This window comes from Cucumis sativus, chromosome 6 (genome assembly GCF_000004075.3).
Source record: "Cucumis sativus cultivar 9930 chromosome 6, Cucumber_9930_V3, whole genome shotgun sequence".
Taxonomy (NCBI): Eukaryota; Viridiplantae; Streptophyta; class Magnoliopsida; order Cucurbitales; family Cucurbitaceae; genus Cucumis; species Cucumis sativus.
In genome coordinates, this window is record NC_026660.2 from 20,982,363 (window position 1) to 21,001,053 (window position 18,691).

Sequence of the window (18,691 nt, forward strand, 5' to 3'; positions counted from 1 at the left end):
GGAATAGAATCAAAGAAAAACGTTACTCACATAAAAAGAATAAAAATTTTCTTTTGAAGAAAAATAACACACCCAAAATATTTTCTTTAAAGTATATGAAAAGAATAATGACTTTCAAATTATAAAATGAATTAAATAATGGAAAATTTACGTAAATAGAAGAAAATGGAGAGTATTTACCTTAAAAAAAATATATTCAGTTATTCAAGTTGGACTTGGATTAAAATACTCAAATAGTTTGCAAATTTTTCTATTTTAAAAATTCTCATAAATAATATATCATTATTATTAATTCCTATAAGTATTGAAAATGTCACAATATGTATATTGATTGATCATGATACATTAATATATATATATCTATTTTTATTTATTATGGTAAATATAGACTATAATATTTTGCTATATTTTGTAAATATTTTTGTTTAGTTTACAATTTTAAAATATAGTCGTATATAGTTTAATTTTTTTATTCTATTAGTTAAGCAAGTGATAATTGGTTGGAGGCTAAAGAACGTGTCAATCCTACGACTCTAAGTTTCAAACTCTCTACAAGATCAAACTTACCTGGATATTTTCCGCATGCAACCTTGAGTCAAAAATTGCAAAAGAATTTGTGATGAGACTTTGTGGTCTACGAGATAATTTTTATTGACAAAAATCTTTGAATCTTCGATTATCAAAAACTTCTCTAAACAAAAGACAAAACTTAAATAGCTAACTTCCAATGAAATCTAGGAATAGGATACTAAGGTTAAATCCTTAATCTATTAGGATTAGGATTATTTTCTTTTATCAATTAGGATCAACCAGGTTTACATCACAACTATGTTAAGTTTTATTAAAATGAATAGAACTGAAAAGTATTAAAATTATATTCAAATTATTCAATAAAATATAGTTAATATTTTGATGTTGAGTCGATTCATATCAATCTATATCATAAACAATAACATTGGCATCTAATTTTAATGATCATTTTCATGTTATGGACTAAATCGTAAAAAATTTAAAAATACAGAGACAAAATTGTTATATATTAAATTTTATGGACTAAATTGTTAAAAAAATAAAAATATAGGAACTAAATTGCTATACATCAAAGTTCAAAGATTAAAGGGCTCTTTGAAATGACTTTAAGATTTGTTTTTTTTCTTTCAAAATGCATTTTTCGTTTTTTTTTAAAAACTCCTTAAAACAAAGACATCTTGACAATTTCTTTTTCAAAATTGTTTTTAAGTAAAAGTTTTTTTATATGTTATATACTAAAAATGTTTGTATTGATTTTAAATTACAATAAAAAATTTGTTTGCGGAGGTGGTGGTTGAACTGGGCCAACGGTCATCGGGAATAGTGGTCGAAGGTGACTAATGATTGTTATTGAAAAACAGTTGTTGAAAGTTGGTCGTCAGTTGTCACGTACAATAGTCACCAGAGATGGTGGCCAAAGGTGCCCAATGGCAGTTGTGAAAAACGATGATCGAAGTTTGGTGATAATGGTCACATTAGGTTGGCCGACAACGATTGCTGTAAACACAATTGTTGAAAATTGACTATAGCCAGTCATCAAAGATAGTGGTCAGAGATCGCAGGTGATGATTTTCAAAAAATGGTAAAGGAAAGCTGGCTAACGATAATCACCAAAAAATCATGACTAGAAGTTAGTTGTTAGCAAAAATGGTAAACGAAAAATTCATCATCAATGGCCAATAAAAAATAGTTGAAAAAAACAATGATTCAAGGTTCACCGACAACGATTGACAATGGTCAACGGTGTGGCTATGTCTATCGTCAAAAAATAGTGATAGAAAAATGGAGTCGAAAGTTGATATACAGCAGTTGCCAAAAAGGGAATTGAAAAACGACGACAAGAAGTTGTCAATGGTGTCGTAAAAAACGATCGTGGGATTTGGTAGGGGGTAGACATCAAAAACATTTGTCAAAAGTTGGAAAAAACAGTAGACGTAATTTGGTCGTCAACGATAAGTGAAAAAACTAGCTAAAAAACAATGATCGGATGTTCGTTGGGGACTCTTGACGATGGCCGATTGGTTGGCTTGCCTCAATTGTCCGAAAATGATCACCCAAAGTTCGCTTATGACAATTGTTGAAAGGTGGTCGTCGGAGGTTAGTCATAATTTTTAAAATCTATTTTAAGTGGTCGTGAAATACATTATTTTTTTTTTTAAAAAAAACTTATTTTATAATTTAATGGATGGAAAATAAAATCCAAATCCACACTAAATTTTGATTTAATTTTCGTTTTTCAAAATAAAAATAAAAGTGTCAAGATGAATTTGAAGTTAAATTAAATTTCCCCTAATTGATGCCCAGAGGAGGATCGTATTGAGGGACTAAAATTCTACAATGAACAATGAACAATGAAAAGCAAATCATCGGTTAACTTCCCCACCAAGTGAGTCTCTCCCCATCCACACTCTCTCAAATGGGCTTTCACGTCCTCAGAGCCCCTCCTTTATCTTCCTCCACCACCATATTCTTCAAACCCACTTCTTCCTCTTCCTTTCTCTTCAAATTTCGCTATCCTCTCTACTCTCCACCCTTTTCCAAATCTTCCTCCTCCTCCATTTCCTATTTCCTACCTTCTTCACCCAATTATGTTGCTTCTCCCACCACTGCAATTCTACTTTCTGGGTCTTTTTCTCGGAGTACTCGTAGATTTCGTGGTGGGTTTATTGCTGCTGCAACTGCCTCTGGGTCAGTCCAAAGATCGGAGGAGCTGAGGCCTTCTATTTCGTCTGAGCAATCTTGGGTTCTGGGACAAAATGGGACTGAGTAAGACTGTGCACTTCTTTTCAAATCCTAACTCGCATTTTCTTCTATTCGTTTTTTTTTTTTTTTGCAACTTTTTAAGTGATGTAGATATATTTGTTAATGTGTATGCTGTAATTGGGAGGCCTGAAAGAGTTCGATGATCTAACCTATGTGTAATTGAAATGCTGAATCATCGTGTGTAGACGGATGGACTTTGTTTGTTACTCGAATTACCAATTTTGAAGTTTATGCTGTTTAAGGTTGTTACTACGTACATAGTATATAAACTTTTATGTGCAAGTTTAGGCTGTTTTAGTTTAGACACAGAAGTCTATGCGGACTAATTCCTTGTTGTGCACCACAGAAGCTTCAAAAACCAGCATTGCACTCTGTTTGGCCACTTTTTTGTAGACATAGACGTCCTCTTATTTAATCTTATGAAAATTTTGTTTTTTCTTTTTTGTTAAAAATAAATAAATAAGTAACGTTCATTGAGAGAGAACAAAAGTACAGAGGGGATACAAGGCATATAATCATGTTAGCATTATTCTTATTCATTTGTGTTTTTTTATAGCAAAATAAAACTATATTCATGACAAATCCAATATACAGAAAAAGGGAGATAAGTTATCCAAAAATGCCATGAGTTTGCAAAAGGCTTCTTCACTGGCGAAACCATATCAGGGTGTTAAGAAATTGGCCGTAAAGGAAGAAGAGAATATTTGAAGGAACTTATAGTGTTTGTAAATTTTGGAGGTCTTGAGAGTTACGTGCTGCAGTCTGTAATTGTGGCTTTCTAGCTAGGGACTTTTGTATCTACGCTTCCCTCATAAAATCAATGCTTCTTGTGTGCACTTTCTGTAATCTCATATAGCTTTCACAATGGTGGGCAGCCCTCACTTTTCTCTATTGTTTGTATCTTTTATGGACAGAATATATTTCACAAAGTTTTTCCATCTCAAGTAATACAAGTTTAATTATGCACCAAATCTGAACATTTTTTTTCTTTCTTTTCATGACCAGATCCTTACCAGCTTCTGACGTGCCTTTAAGCGGTCGTGTTTATCATGAAACCTATGGATGTCAAATGAATATTAATGATATGGAGGTAGTTCTATCTATCATGAAAAAAGCTGGATACAGTGAAACTGTTGACACTCCTGAGACTGCAGAGATCATTTTTATCAACACTTGTGCTATCAGGGACAATGCTGAACAGAAGGTGTGGCAGAGACTTAATTACTTTTGGTTTCTGAAGAGAAATTGGAAAAGTAATGTTGCTACCGGAAGATCACAGTCTCGACATCCTCCAAAAGTAGTTGTTTTGGGGTGTATGGCTGAGAGGTTGAAAGATAAAATACTAGATTCAGACAAGATGGTTGATGTGGTTTGCGGACCTGATGCTTACAGAGATCTACCAAGATTATTGGATGAAGTAGATTATGGTCAGAAGGGAATAAACACACTTCTTTCCCTTGAAGAAACTTATGCTGATATAAGTCCTGTACGAATAGCCAAAAATTCAGTCACTGCATTTGTATCTGTGATGAGAGGTTGCAACAATATGTGCTCATTCTGCATTGTTCCTTTTACCAGGGGCAGAGAGCGGTCACGTCCTGTTGAATCAATTGTGTGTGAGGTTAGAGAACTTTATAGAGAAGGTGTGAAAGAGGTAACTCTTCTTGGTCAGAACGTTAACAGCTATAACGATACCACTGAGAATGCAGACATAGAACCAGGAACTAATTGGAAGCTCAGTGATGGATTTTCCACCATAGCCAAGGTTAAGAAAATGGGTTTGCGTTTTTCCGATCTCTTAGATCGTCTATCCACTGAATTTCCTGAGATGAGGTTCAGATACACATCTCCACATCCTAAAGACTTTCCCGATGAATTCCTTTATTTAATGCGAGACAGACACAACATTTGCAAAAGCATCCATTTACCTGCTCAGAGTGGGAATAGCATAGTTCTTGAAAGAATGCGTAGGGGATACACCCGAGAGGCCTACTTGGATCTTGTGCACAAGATTCGATCAATCATTCCAGATGTGGGAATAACTAGTGATTTCATTTGTGGTATGTGGGCCTTTTTAACTTCTATAATATTTTCTTATTTAAAAAAATCTGCAATATTCTGGATAAATATTGATTATTTTGTATGAAGCATTGGTACCCATACCTCGAGTGGTTAGAAGTGCCTAGCCAATGGCAGTGGTTATTGGATCAGGATGTAGAACTTCTTTGTTTTTAAAATCTCTTTACTTTCTTTAGTCAACCATTTTTTTAAATTTTTTTGAAAAGGGATGGAACTTTTCATTGATAAAATGAGAATAGACTAATGCTCAAAGATACAATAATCCGTAACCATTTTAGCTGTACTGTAATAATGTCTGCATCAGAAATCAGATTGGAAATATGTAAAACAGTCTAAGCTTCAATTGAAACACTTGCTGATTCATTTGTCAGTTAACTGGCTAATGTTTGTTCTTTCATTTCAATTTCTCTCATCGTCATCTTACAGTACTTGTAAAAACACTAATCGTTCTACACTTCTGCTGCTGGAGGACCACATTTGTGAATCTGTCATTGCTTCTCTTATAAATTGGATTCGACTGTCGTTTTTATCCCTGTAATATTGACCCTCTTTATTTAAATCATCGAACTTTTAAAGTATAATTCAAAATTGTGAACTTTTGTTACGGTTATCCTTGTTAGTTGTTAAGGGAAAAAAAAAAACAAAAACAAAAACAGAATATCGCTGACACTGGCACTTAAATAAAAACCTTCTACGACATTTGATTTCGTAAACAATTGTCACTATGTAATTCACATAACACAATGTATGTCTCATTCCTTCATCGATTTAGCTAATCATTTTTATTGTGGTGTAGCAAGAAGTTTTGAGCATCCTTTTTTCTTGCTGAAGAACATTGTGAAATTCATGTGTCGGAGATAGCATGTTAAATACCTGGTTTGATACCGTTGCATAACTTTTCGAGTTGGATCTATATCATATTTACTTTTCCAGCAAAGTAGCTTGGGCTAATAATACTGGATTTATGCATGGTTAAAGCAAACAGTAGCATGCAGAGTTGGATTTTCTTTTTTAAATACTTTCTTTTTTCTTGCCTTTATGCCATGGATATTAGAGATTTTTGTAATTTATTCTTTTTCCCTCTAAGTTATGAGATGAAAGTAGTGCTTTAGTTCTTGAAGCAGAAGTGCATTCCTCCTTCAATATCAGTGGTTTCAAATTGCAAAAAAGTGCATTGTAATTATTTATCCATGTTGTTCTATTTCACGTCGTGGGATTACTGGCTTGATGCATCGTTTTTCATTCCAATTTATAGGTTTTTGTGGGGAGACCGAAGAGGAACATGCTGATACTCTGAGTTTGATTAATGAAGTTGGTTACGATATGGCTTACATGTTTGCATATAGCATGAGGGAAAAGACTCATGCCCATCGGAACTATGTCGATGACATTCCAGAGGAAGTGAAGCAGAGAAGACTTACTGAACTCATTGAAGCTTTTCGAAACAGTACAGGACGGTGTTATGATTCACAAATTGGTAGTGTCCAATTGGTGCTTGTGGAAGGACCAAACAAGAGAGCCCCAGAGACAGAAATGATCGGCAAGAGCGACAGAAGTCATAGAGTTTCGTTTGTTAATGTCGCAGTTCCACATCGAGATGGTGATTATGATGGACATCGGAAAGCAATGGTTGGTGACTTTGTGGAAGTCCGTATATCAAAATCGACCAGAGCATCATTGTTCGGAGAGGCTCTTGCCATTACAAAACTGAGCTCGTTCTACAACGGTATGGATGAACCAATTGCCTGTATGAGCTGAAATTCTAACTAATTTAGACCATTTTTACTTTTTCTAAAATAGTGTTGCTTGAAGTCTTCAACTACCTCTTTAATACCCGAGGGGTGCTTTGTTGTTATTATTATTTTGTTTTTGATTAGATTATCATCGCACCTATTTGAATGTACAAAAATATAATTTTAGCTTTGGTTACTTGTGATTTATGAAGAGAGGAAATGCTGAGCTTTCAGCATTGAGGTTTGAGGCTTGTTGAAAGAGTTGTCCAATAAAATGGTACAAGTAGCAATTAGTAATTTGAGCAGTTTTTTAGTGTTTCTATAAACTAAAAATTAAATTTCATCCATTAATTGTTTACTGATGCGAAAATAAAATGGTATGATACTTTGCTTAAATTAGTTAGCTTACTATAATTCAAGAAGTATATGTATTTGTATTTGTTTACTGATTAAAGCATTTTCTCAGTTCATGTATGGCCATGAAGTGGAATCAATAAAGAAAGTGAAAATGATTGTTGAAAGAGATGCATGATAAATGATTGAAGAGAAAATATAAAAGAAAGAGGGATTATGATGGAGTTTGATAACTATGCAAACTTTTATATTACATAAATGTTTAAGCAATAGTTCATAGTTATCTTAAGATTGAGTTACCTAAATCGTTGTATTGAAATATTTAGTCTTTAATAGTAAACTACGTTATAAAGTAAGAGTGACTGGTTTTTTTGTTCAATTTTATACATATTCTTTTGCATAAAGATGCCTTCCTTCGCATATCTCTATATGAACAATTTCAAGTCACATCATTTCGTACTAACCATAAACTGAGCCACATCCAATAGTGTTCCCGAATACCTAACTTGATTCATATACTATAAACCGCTTTGGTTACCTATTTGAACTTAATTCACTTTTATGTCTCTAAAGTCCAAGTACTCATACTCATAACCATGGATATTAGTTTATTGAATTTTTAGGTTTTTTTAATACAAAATGGAAAAAATGCATCAAATGACTAAAAACATTTAGAAAAAAATAGTTCATTGCACATATTTTTTTGCATATTGCAAATATGGCAAAATTAGTTATATCAAACGACTATTAGACCGTAATTATAGAACTACTGAGGAGGGTCATCAGACAGTAATTGTAGGGTTATCAGTTTTTGGACCTTAATATCATAAATTTTTTTTGCTATTTTTGTAAGGGTCCTTACAAAATAATCAATTCAAATTTTCAATAACAAATTTATTGAATAAACCTCAATAACAACTTTTTGCAAAATAGATATAAGTTTATCGTTTACAGACCATGAATTTTAAGACATAAAACCCAACAATATCAACCACATAACAATCAAACAAAAATTAGATACGAATTTGATAAGTGTCATATTTGCATACAGTTGTTGCCTTTGAATAGTGGTTAGTTCATGTGGAAATTGGGTATGAATTGTGTCAATAAAGCCCTAAAAAGTCCTAATTTAGCAATCAAACTAAATTATCACATGTTCAAAAGTCGTCTAATTACTTATTGATAATGATGATTGTTCGATGCTTCAACCACAATCCTTAACATCGACAAAATTTTATTTAATATTGATCGCTAACGATATTGACTATTATCTGATAGTCATTTATATTGATTGTTAGTTGATTGACCACAATACTATTATCTAATTGTTACCCTATTGATATGCAATGCTGATTATTAATAATACTAATTACTAAAAATTATTAGTCCCCTTCAAGTTAAAGGTGTTGCATAAATTTGTAAAAGTGGAGGAAACTTGATTCATTAAAAATCTAATCTAAGCCATTTGCATTGCAGCTGGATTAAATGGTATAAACTACAACTCTCAAACACTAACAAATTAAAAGGTTAAAAGAATAAATTTGGAAGAAACTGTCCATAAAATTCTTCGCAAGTTATTGAATTATGATGGCTATCGAATTTATTCATCATTGAATTCTTGAGAGTTAATGGCTTCTTGAATTTGGGAACAAGACCTCTACTTTGGAACTCCACAACGGTTGCTTCTCTATTTCATCAATTCATTTAACGAAACCTTCTTCTTCGATTTAGCTCTGATTTTATTTCCATACACATAATTTCCAAATATTTTTAAATCCAGAACATCTACAAACCTCTAACAGAATTCATATACAAGAAAAAGGGCAAGAGAATATCCTTCAAATGAGTAAAACCAAAGCCAAAACCAAACATACATACCCTAGGAAAATTGGTGTCTAAAGCAATTAGAATAACACCACCAAAAAAAAAGTGTGGCCATGGTTTAAAGCTATACAAAAGTAACAATTCAAAGTTTCTTCCACATGAGAAGTATAGCAGTTCACAGTTGGCAGAAAGAGTTCCAAAGAGGAGAATTAAAATATCCACATAGCACGGTTAGTTGTAAAGGAAATAGAACAAACTAAGAACTAAAGAATTGAACGCTCAATGTTCTAGATGGAAAACGTATTCAGTCAAGCGCTGCAATTTACTAGAATCTAACTTCTGCTCTGACACAGTTTCTTGTTTCTTCACAGTGAACATTTGAGAAGCAAGATCGATTATCCATCCTTGTTGTGTTACATCTGCAAATACAGAACAGCTTTTCTTGTTTGTAAACTAGCTAGAAGTGATGACGAAAACTACTATCGTAGGTCCAAATACAAAACCATTTGAAAACCAGCTCGATCTAAGGAACGCTTTTGTCATCCAAAAACTAAAGCTTTTTTCAGGAACGGGAACAAAAAGTTTCATTTATATAATGAAAAGGGACTACTAGCTCCCAATTCCAAAATACAATATCCCCAAGTAAAAGGCAAACAATGGAAACAAAACACAAGTAATGTTACACATGCTAAAAAGAGGAAAACTTCCAACCAAGAAGAACCAAAACAAACTAGCCAAAGAAAGAAAAACATCAAACCAAAACACTGACAAGATTGCATTTCAAAGACCAAACAACTTTGAAGAAGCCCTTATGAGAAGGGAATAAAACCCCAAGGCAAACGGGGCTTGAAAATCTTGGATATAAAAACAAAAAACACCTGAACAATCTATAATACAGCAACTATTATCTCTCATTTTACTGGAAAAACAGACCATGTAAGACAGATAATTTAAGTAATAAAGGCCAGAAAATTCCGTCCATGATACTGTCCAGAAACTTCAACATTATTCCACTTTTGAGTTAGTTAATTTACAGATTTGTTAGATTGGGAAGTAGAATCCTGTAAGGGACCTAGTTAGAGTTAAATGGGGTTATTAGGAGAATATAATTGTTATAGGAGGGGCATATTAGTAATTAGATAATAAGATGGTTAGGAATTTAGTTATAAATAGAGGGCTTGGGTGGAGAGCACCGATATGAAGAGTTTTGTAGTATATTCCTTGAGTGGGAATTTGGGGAAAGTCTAGCTCTCTCGAAAGGCTAGGGGTCTCTTGTGATATCATAGCTTGCATTTCAATATATTTTCATATATTTCCATATTTGATTGTTCTTAAGTTTATCTTGTGTTCTTGAGAATTTCTTTGTTAGATTGGGCACCTAACAAATCCTTCTACAAAATCCCTGTCATTACCAACTTTTTGGAGAAAGATTTAATCAGCGACACTGGTTTGAAGGGTTTATTAGCGATGCAAGTCAGGTATTTGTGAGTTTAAGGGTTGTGATGGGAGATAAAGCTTAGTGATCCATAAAAGTGGCCTACCAAGTTGACCTACTCCAAACAAATGGGAGCAACATAGTATATAAAAGTGCAAGCAGACTATATTAGTAGACTACATCAATTAATGTTCGTAGCTCCAGTTTGGTTAGTGGCCAGAAACCAACGATGAACGGCAATGGAATAGAAGAATGCGTTGCATTTTTATTGTTTGGACAACCGTGAACAAATGTTAGGCAGTATGCTGAATTTTGTTTTCTGGCATTAAGGCCGCCTTTTGTAGCAGTACAATGAGTCCAAAGGAGAACTTCCATCTTTTCCTGGTAGTCATTCTTCCAATGGAATGTTATTTCCCGCATCTTTGGTAAGACCAAGCAAAACATTTTTGCAAGAGTACGTTCCATTATTACTTAGACGTCCTCTCCCCCTTCAGAATGATAAGGTGGTACTCCTGAACATTTTTATGAGACTAAACCACGCATCAACTCCTTGATCGTTAAAGCTCCTACAAAAGCCCATCCAACATAATAGTTCTTTGACACACACCAAGTCGTTTTTTAGAATGTTCCAAGAATTTCTAAACAAGTCAACAAAAATGATAATAGATGATACTTTGCAATACCAAGTTAGTGAGCCAAACCAAACAACAGCTCAGTGTATAAGAAACCAATTACTATCCCAAAGGTTGATGATTTAAACCCCCACTCCACAATTTTTTAACTTTAAAAAATTGCCCAATTTTTTTTAGAAAAAATTAAGAACGTGGTAAAATGAAATTACAAAGAATGAAGATCCTATCCATGGGAAGATTACAGAAGCCTTGTCCAATGGGCTATAAGAGAAGTGAAAATAGACTTGCAAAAAGGTAGAGAAAATTGTAACCATTGAAGAGGTAAAAGATTCAAAGAGTCAATAAGATATGGTGCTCTGCTCCTTGCCTCCTTTTTCCACAGAAGATACCAGAGGTTCTCTTTAGCGACAAAGAACGGAAAAAAAAGCCCTACTTATACTGACTGAGCCTACGATCATTTTCTCCTTGTTGAAAGGGTGGCGTGTGAAAGTAAGTGATAGGAGGGTGAGGGTGCCTCTGTTAGATACCTAGATTAGTATAGGGTAAGGGTAAAAGGGTAATTAGTTGGTTATAAATAGGAAGTTGAGGAGGGAAGAAGGGTATGAAGAATTTGGTGAAGAATTAGGGCTGCAACATTCCTTGAAAGAGTGGAAGGGCAGAGGGTTAGGGTTCTTTTACTTTTCTTTTACTGCTTTTATATTGTAATTCTGTTGAAGGTATCAATAAAATAGAAACACTACATCAGTGTTCTATCAGCCTCACAGCAGCACCGTAAACCAACCAAAAGTAGCATCAGTGCCAAAATTCTAAAACACTGTACCATAGGAAGAATTACTGAATAGGTGGATGGATGTCTTGTCTCTGTCACTGATGCCCTTTCAATGAGAAACATCTAAACTTCTTGGTGAGATCTTTTTTCCAACCAATATCTAGACTTCTAGCAAAATTCTGGTGATTTCCTCTTTATTAGTAGACCATATATTAGGATACGGTCTCTAGCTCAACTTTAGAGTTAGAGAATAGGCTTCTTTGCAAAATAGGATTTCAGTAATATGCACTTCCTTGATTAATTTGTGAACAGCTCGAGTTTTTATCACCCATTCTGTGCGCCTATAACATTTCCTCCATAACAGAATATAAAAAATGTTCTGCGGAGAAAAAAAATGTTATGTGGAGGAATTTGTCAGGAGGTGTTTGGCCCTCAACAAGTGGGTGGAGTGGGCTATAATACCTCACTCTATATTTGAGTCTACAGTTATAATAGTTGGTGTTTCTAACTATTATATCCTAATTAACTACATTGTTCCTATTTCAAATCTCCCTATGTTACAATGTTTACTATTTCCTACTCATCCTCTCTTTCCTCTTTGTTGAAGTATTTATTATTCCCTACCCACACAAAAATAGTTTGTAACTCAAACACAAACTACTATAACCTACAAACTATTACAATGTACATACTAGAACAACCATGGACTAATAACCAACTTAACACCCCAAATACCCCCTTAGTAATTTGCGGTTGGTTTCTTGTTGAACAAGGAGTCAAAACCAATCATCTGTTGTATAACAGTATGAGTTCATCCTTTTGATTTTGAATGTGTCCAAATACTTCTTTACTCCAGGTTTTGATAAGTGTCTTCTCCTATTTCTATTCTATCATAAAACTAAACCTGGCTACACTTAGAGATTTGCAGGAATTCAAACCACTTGTATAGTGGTGAATGAAGAATACTTTGGGCCACATATCCTCAAAACCAAAAGGGATGGGCATCCAATTGATACCCCACGCTTCAAAGAATGATGGGAAAATGGTAAATTTGAGTCTTCCCAGCCTGTCAATCTTGGCATCATAAAATCTTTTTTTATGTTTTTGTTTTCATTGATTAAACAATTTCGTACATGATGAAATAATCCAAAGAGGTAGAAAACGAGGACCCATTCATAGGGAATACAAAAGGTGTCTTCAATTTGCAACAGAAAAAGTTGTTGTGACATTTACAGGGGCTGTAAATTTCTACTAAAAGTAAACCCTGGAATATAGAAGACATCTTTGACAAAACCGCACTAACAGTGCTGGACCAATGAAGCTACTTTACGGCTTTGAAAGGGCAATCTGACAGTATCATCCTGAGCCATCCAAGAGAATTGTATGAAATATGGGCCAACCAAAAGCACTAAACAATTCTGACCATACATCTGCAGGAAAGAAACAGTAAATCCAACATCACATCATCATACTTGCAGAATAATAAAATTTTTGGGGAACTTCCATATCTGTGGGTAAGGAAAAGTGGAAAAAGATGTGATTTTAGGATTCACTATCTTTCTGGCAAAGGAAGCACGAAGGGCAGGATTGCTAGTCCCTGGGTATAGTAGTAAGGCAAGAGTGGCCAGGTTACCTAGAAAAAATTTGATTGTTTTAAAACAAGGGAGCTTCCATATCTTTTTAAAGATTATTCGAAGTCTAGGGGTTGACTGAGGAGAGGTGGGACATCAACGACTTTGTTGAAAAATCAACTAATTGTAAAGTTCCCAAATCCATTTATCAGAACAGAGAGAGAGAGGAGGGCCGAATGCTAAGGATGAGCTGCGTGCAGCCCATTCAACAATTTCACCTTCTTAGAAAAATTTTACAAAATTGAGTGTCCACAATTTATTCTCACTGTTCCAAACATCAGCGATGTATGCATATTAAGTTTTAGCACTGGAAAAAATCTTAGGGATGCTTTGTTTGAGGGAAGTATTACCAAACAATGATTAGACCAAAAAATCAAGGTGCCATTCCCATAAGAACGCCGAATGCTGATGTAGAATCATAGATGAGGCCCTTCATTTTTTTATGAGAAGTTGTGATAAACGGCTTGCTCTTGGTAGGACTCAAATTTAGCCTTGATAAATTTTCTCGAAAGTGCCCCTTTCTTCTCTAAAACGCCAAATCTACTTTGCCAAGAAAGCTAGATTACAAAGCCTGATGTCAATGATGCCAAGACCTCTGTCATCTGACGGACATCTAAGAATAACTCATCGAAGGAGGTGTGAAGTGCTGCCACCTCTACTTCCAAACCAATGAAATTCTAAACTTTTTTCAACAGCATCAAAAAACTTGTTAGTAACTTTTTTTACACTAAAAAGTTAAAAACTTGATAAGGAATTGGGCGGCAGTAAATCTTATGTGGACCAAGTGAAAGGTAGTTTCTCATTAAAAGTCCACCAGGGCATGATTGTAGATGACTTTACTTAATTTCTTCAACTTTTTGTGTTGGTTCTTCCCAACAATCTTTCATGACCTCTAAAGACAATAAAATCACCACCAAGGTCCACAAAATGCTGCAATGATCCTCTAGCTCTTTCCTAAATTGCTATCTGCCAAGTAAGGACTGTTGTGTACACCACACCCTCTTAAAAGCCAAAACAATAATTCTTCAATCAAAATAATGACTGGTGATCAAGAATGCACTTCTTTTTTAAAGGAAACAAAGCTTTTCATTGATGTAATGAAATTAAAGGACGGAAACAATAAGGTAACAAAAGTTATTGACTAGTATTAAAAGCGGTAAAAGAAAATAGACACTGAGTTATGTGGAAACCCGAGTACTAGGAGAAAAACCACGATCTGACTTTCTTATTATTATTTCTTATGACAAAAGATACGAAGGGGCAAAATAAATAGACAACAAGCTTATGATAAAAAAGGAAAGAAAATTTGGGTAAATCCTTCCTTGGGCCAAGCCCACTAATTCTAACAACTAGTTATCATGATCAAGAATGCACTTTAAATCACCTCATTGACAACAAAAGTTATTTCCATTTTATAAATTTCTGCAGCAGGAAGCACCGAGTGTTATGAACATAAATGTATTCAATAACTTCTCTCTACGCTTCTTTCAGTTAATTTCTTGAAGGATGAATCAGGCTACTTCACTTAATTTCACAAAGGAAACATGAATGATGGCTTCTAGAGTTTCAACTTGTTTTAAATGCAAGACACTAACATCTTCATCCATTGTGCAGTCGCACTCAAATAAGTACATGAATCTCTATGTTAAGGTCGTCCACTCACCTTTCTTAAAGAAAAAACCATTTCTAATTACGAGTGGAAGAGACCACCTTTTTTTACGAAACTATAAGAGACTCACAAGAACACAATTTAAGAAAATACTGGCTTAATATTGAAACAGAAGTATTATAACCCCACCTTCGGAGAAGTGGTTCCCAACAAGCTTTTACACAAACAGTCACCTCAAAGATTCCCAAAATAGTACCTTTTCCATGCATATATAGGAACCCCACACCGCCTTACACAAAATAACAAAAGAACAAATAAACTAGAGTAAATAAACTAAAATCAACCATTAACCAGATGGTGAATTCCCATTTCTACCCTTCCGAACATAAGTGTGTATAATGGGTGGTGTGGTCTAATACAAACCTAAGGATATTTGATAGATATGTCAGGGGGACGAGTGTCTAGGGGCCTATGATTTGAAAAGGGTGTTGTAAAATTGGCCAAACATTTTATCCAACATTATATCAAAACCTTTTTATAACATCCTACAAGTTACCTCAGGAGCTATAGCCATTAAGTTCCAACTACCTGCTTGTCTTAAATAGGAGACCAAGAGACATAAACAATCTTTCTTCAATTAAATCAAGATTCAAAGTATTAACTGGTGGTGAGTTAGAAGAAATGATAGGCTCACTTTTCCATGAATAATATAAGGGTGCCACGGTTTGAGAACTTAAGAGCTTTAATGGATGCCACAAAAAGAAGCCTTGGGAATCTCAAAAGACATTGCATGGGAAGAATGGCCGTCGACAATGGCAGGCGTCAAGATTTCTCAAGATATTGCTTATTTTATACAGTTTGTCAATGGCCATGCAGACTAGATTCATTTAAAACACCAATTCATGGTTTAATGAAGACAATCTCTCCTATCTCTTGACTTGCCTTCATCTTCCATGACTTTGTGCTGACGGTTTAATTTCAAAGAATTTTTTTAAAAAATCAAGGAAAGAACTCCATTCGTTTATAGCAAAAAAATAATATAGAACAACTAATGTACGTTCAAAGGCTTAGAAGGTAGACAACATTTATTGGAATCAATGCCCATATAACTTTCCATAATAAATATATACTTCGGTAAGAAACGATGAAAAAATTAAAGCCCAAAAACAAATACAACCAAGTTGGTTGGTGGTAGAGATAGAGAGAACTACTAGTCCAAAAGACTACAAAAGCAACCACCTTCCAGTCGTTAATAATGTTCCACTATCCCAATGGATAAAGAAACGAAAGCATAATATGGTCACAAAAGTTGAAGGAAAACATATAAGTACTTGGTTAATAAAGAAACTTACAAACTGTGACTTCTTCCTCATTCATTCCCAAAAACTGAGCTGTATCATGGACGCTTATTGTAGAATAGGCAGAGACCAGCAACTGAAACATTCGCCTCCTGTAAAGATCTGCAATATGGAAACAGGAAGTATTTTCATGTTCAAGATTCATATCATATTTTTTTAATTCTTGGGAGATTTGTTTTGGAATAGTTTGATTTTGTTTGATTGAAATTCCTTTTGAAAAATTTTTATCGTCTTTTTTGTTCAGCTTTTTGTATATTCCTTCATTCTGATCAATGTAAGCTTGGTTTCTTACCAAAATCAACTCTGGTTATGTTTGGGAAGAAAAATAGGAGAAAACATGAAGGGTTTTTTATTGTATCATTGTTGTGGGGTGTGCATTTCATCTCTCTTTTGGGAGGAGAGAAGGGTTGTTGAGCTGTTTCTCATATTTCTAAATGGGGTACGTGTGTAAATTTACTAGCTTACCAAGGGAATGTTTTGGCTGTCTTTGAAAGAGGAATAAGTTAAAGAGACTTGCCTGAAAATGCAGCTAATAGGCCTTGAACTTCTTGGCACCAATCCAATTCGTGAATAGCCTCGTATACACCCCTATGGTCCCGAACCCATAGTTTTTGGCCAATTTTCCAAATGGCAACCAGTTCTGGTCGGTTTTCTTTGATAGTAGAAGGTATTGATTTCCAGAGAAATCGAGCACTATTGCTGCAAGAAACCACTAAACAGTTAAAAGCCAGCTGATAATCCACAAATCTAGGTAAGGAAACTCATCTTCAACCAAGAGTTATCATAGGAATTACCGAAATATGAAAACATTTAACCAAAAAATTGAGTGGAAGAAAAAATGAGGGAAAAGGAAGAAACAAAACAAATCCAAAACAGAAATTGAACAGCGAGTTCAAGATAATGCACAATAATTTACACAAGGATTTTGCCATGGCAACCCAAAATGAGATAGATGTAGAAGATAAATTAAAATATTATAGAAGAGAGCTGATGGCCAAATAATGAAACCCAATGTATTTCGAAACAAATAACTCCAACGTAACACTATAGAGCCCTAACAGCAAGTGAAGAACTAAAGTATATTTTTTAGGAACATCAGCAAGGCAATTTCAACCATATATAACAACTTTCTTTTCAAATAGACAAAGAATTCTGAGCCAGGAAAATCCCTCACAAGGAAAACTAAGAACCATTTAAAACCCTCAAAAACCGATTGAGACTTGAGTCGATAATCAACGAAAACATTACCAAAACACACTCTCCTCCTGGTCCGGTGCCCCAACATATGTTGTTTTTCTTTTCTTTACAAGGAAACAAAAAATTTCAAATGTAGTTCCAAAGAGCTCATTTAGGAGAGTGAAACCAACCAACCGAAATGACCCAAAAAGTAAAATGGCGATTAAAACCCAGATCAAAATCCAAAAACCACAAAACTTCCGACCATAAAAGCCCAGTACCACAATCAATCCATCTAAAAGGAAAATGATCTTACATGTCATCAACGTAAAAGTAGCCAAGAAAATGGATGGCGTAAGGCCATTCATCCTTATAAGCGATGCCCTCGGCTGCAGCCTATGAAATTTCGAACAAATCACAGAGGATAGTTGAGGTTATGAATAGGGAAACGTATGGAAAAAGAAAAAGGAAAATTGAAGTTAACGAAAAACAGAGAGAAAATAGTTGCCTGAAGCATGAGATCGTCACAAATATCAGCAATCTTGTCGTAAGATTTGGAAGCCAAAGCCTCAGTGAGACGACCAAAATCCATGATTTCACTCTCTTCTCCTCTTCCTCTTCCCCTCCTACTCTAAAATGATATTCAGCTCAGCTACTTTCTCTGTCATATCATTTAACTTTTTGGATTTTAAAACTAACCTACAAATAGTAAAACCCCAACTGGGCGTTAGGTAATCAACAATCGATTATGTAATTGAGTTAGACAGTAAAAAACTAATTCTTCGATAAGGGATACTAACAATCGAAGAGATTTATTATCTTATTGTTTGTATTAATTCATATTGGTTAGGGTATATTTTTCACATTGTTATTAAGATTTAAGAATATATGTTTGTGTTTAGATTCTTGAGTTTATATGTTTGGGATAATTTTTTGAATTTTAAAAAAATAAAGAAATTTTTTAGAAACAAAATTTATAAAATATTTACAACCTATATTTTTTTATCGCTCAATTTCATGACTAATTTTTCTTCCTTTTGTTGCTTTGTGTTTTTCTTATATAATGATTTTTCTTACTGAATCTCTCTCATTGTTTTTGTAGCCAATGGAATGTCGTCGCGTTGTTGAGATAATTATTTGATGTATGTCCTAGTTTATTGTATCAATTGATCTCATTTGAACTCGACATTTGTACATTATAGCACTGGAGTTTTAGTTCAAGTGAAAGTATATTGGTTTATATCTTAAAACTCGTAGTTTGTAAATGTTAAACAATTTTTTATTATTCAATAACATTG

The 18,691-nt window shown here is 34.2% G+C and overlaps 2 protein-coding genes across 3 annotated transcripts; one reads left to right on the plus strand and one right to left on the minus strand.

Moving 5' to 3' along the window:
* Nucleotides 1–2,352: 2,352 nt before the first annotated feature.
* LOC101204210 (CDK5RAP1-like protein) lies at nt 2,353–6,910 on the plus strand. Its single transcript, XM_004140053.3, has 3 exons — nt 2,353–2,796; nt 3,799–4,853; nt 6,128–6,910. Exons 1-3 carry the CDS (start codon nt 2,447–2,449, stop codon nt 6,628–6,630), a joined length of 1,908 nt encoding a protein of 635 aa, XP_004140101.1. The 5' UTR covers nt 2,353–2,446; the 3' UTR covers nt 6,631–6,910.
* A 1,859-nt stretch (nt 6,911–8,769) lies between these two features.
* On the minus strand, nt 8,770–18,069 carry LOC101204453 (COP9 signalosome complex subunit 8). Of its 2 annotated transcripts, none has more exons than XM_004140054.3 (5): nt 17,902–18,066; nt 17,710–17,789; nt 16,735–16,916; nt 16,212–16,319; nt 8,770–9,202 (listed from the first exon to the last, which is right to left on the minus strand). In XM_004140054.3, exons 1-5 carry the CDS (start codon nt 17,983–17,985, stop codon nt 9,063–9,065), a joined length of 594 nt encoding a protein of 197 aa, XP_004140102.1. In that variant the 5' UTR covers nt 17,986–18,066; the 3' UTR covers nt 8,770–9,062. The 2 variants fall into 2 exon arrangements, with proteins under 2 accessions (XP_004140102.1, XP_031743776.1); XM_031887916.1 differs by having other exon boundaries at nt 9,081–9,219; nt 17,902–18,069.
* Nucleotides 18,070–18,691: the final 622 nt, after the last annotated feature.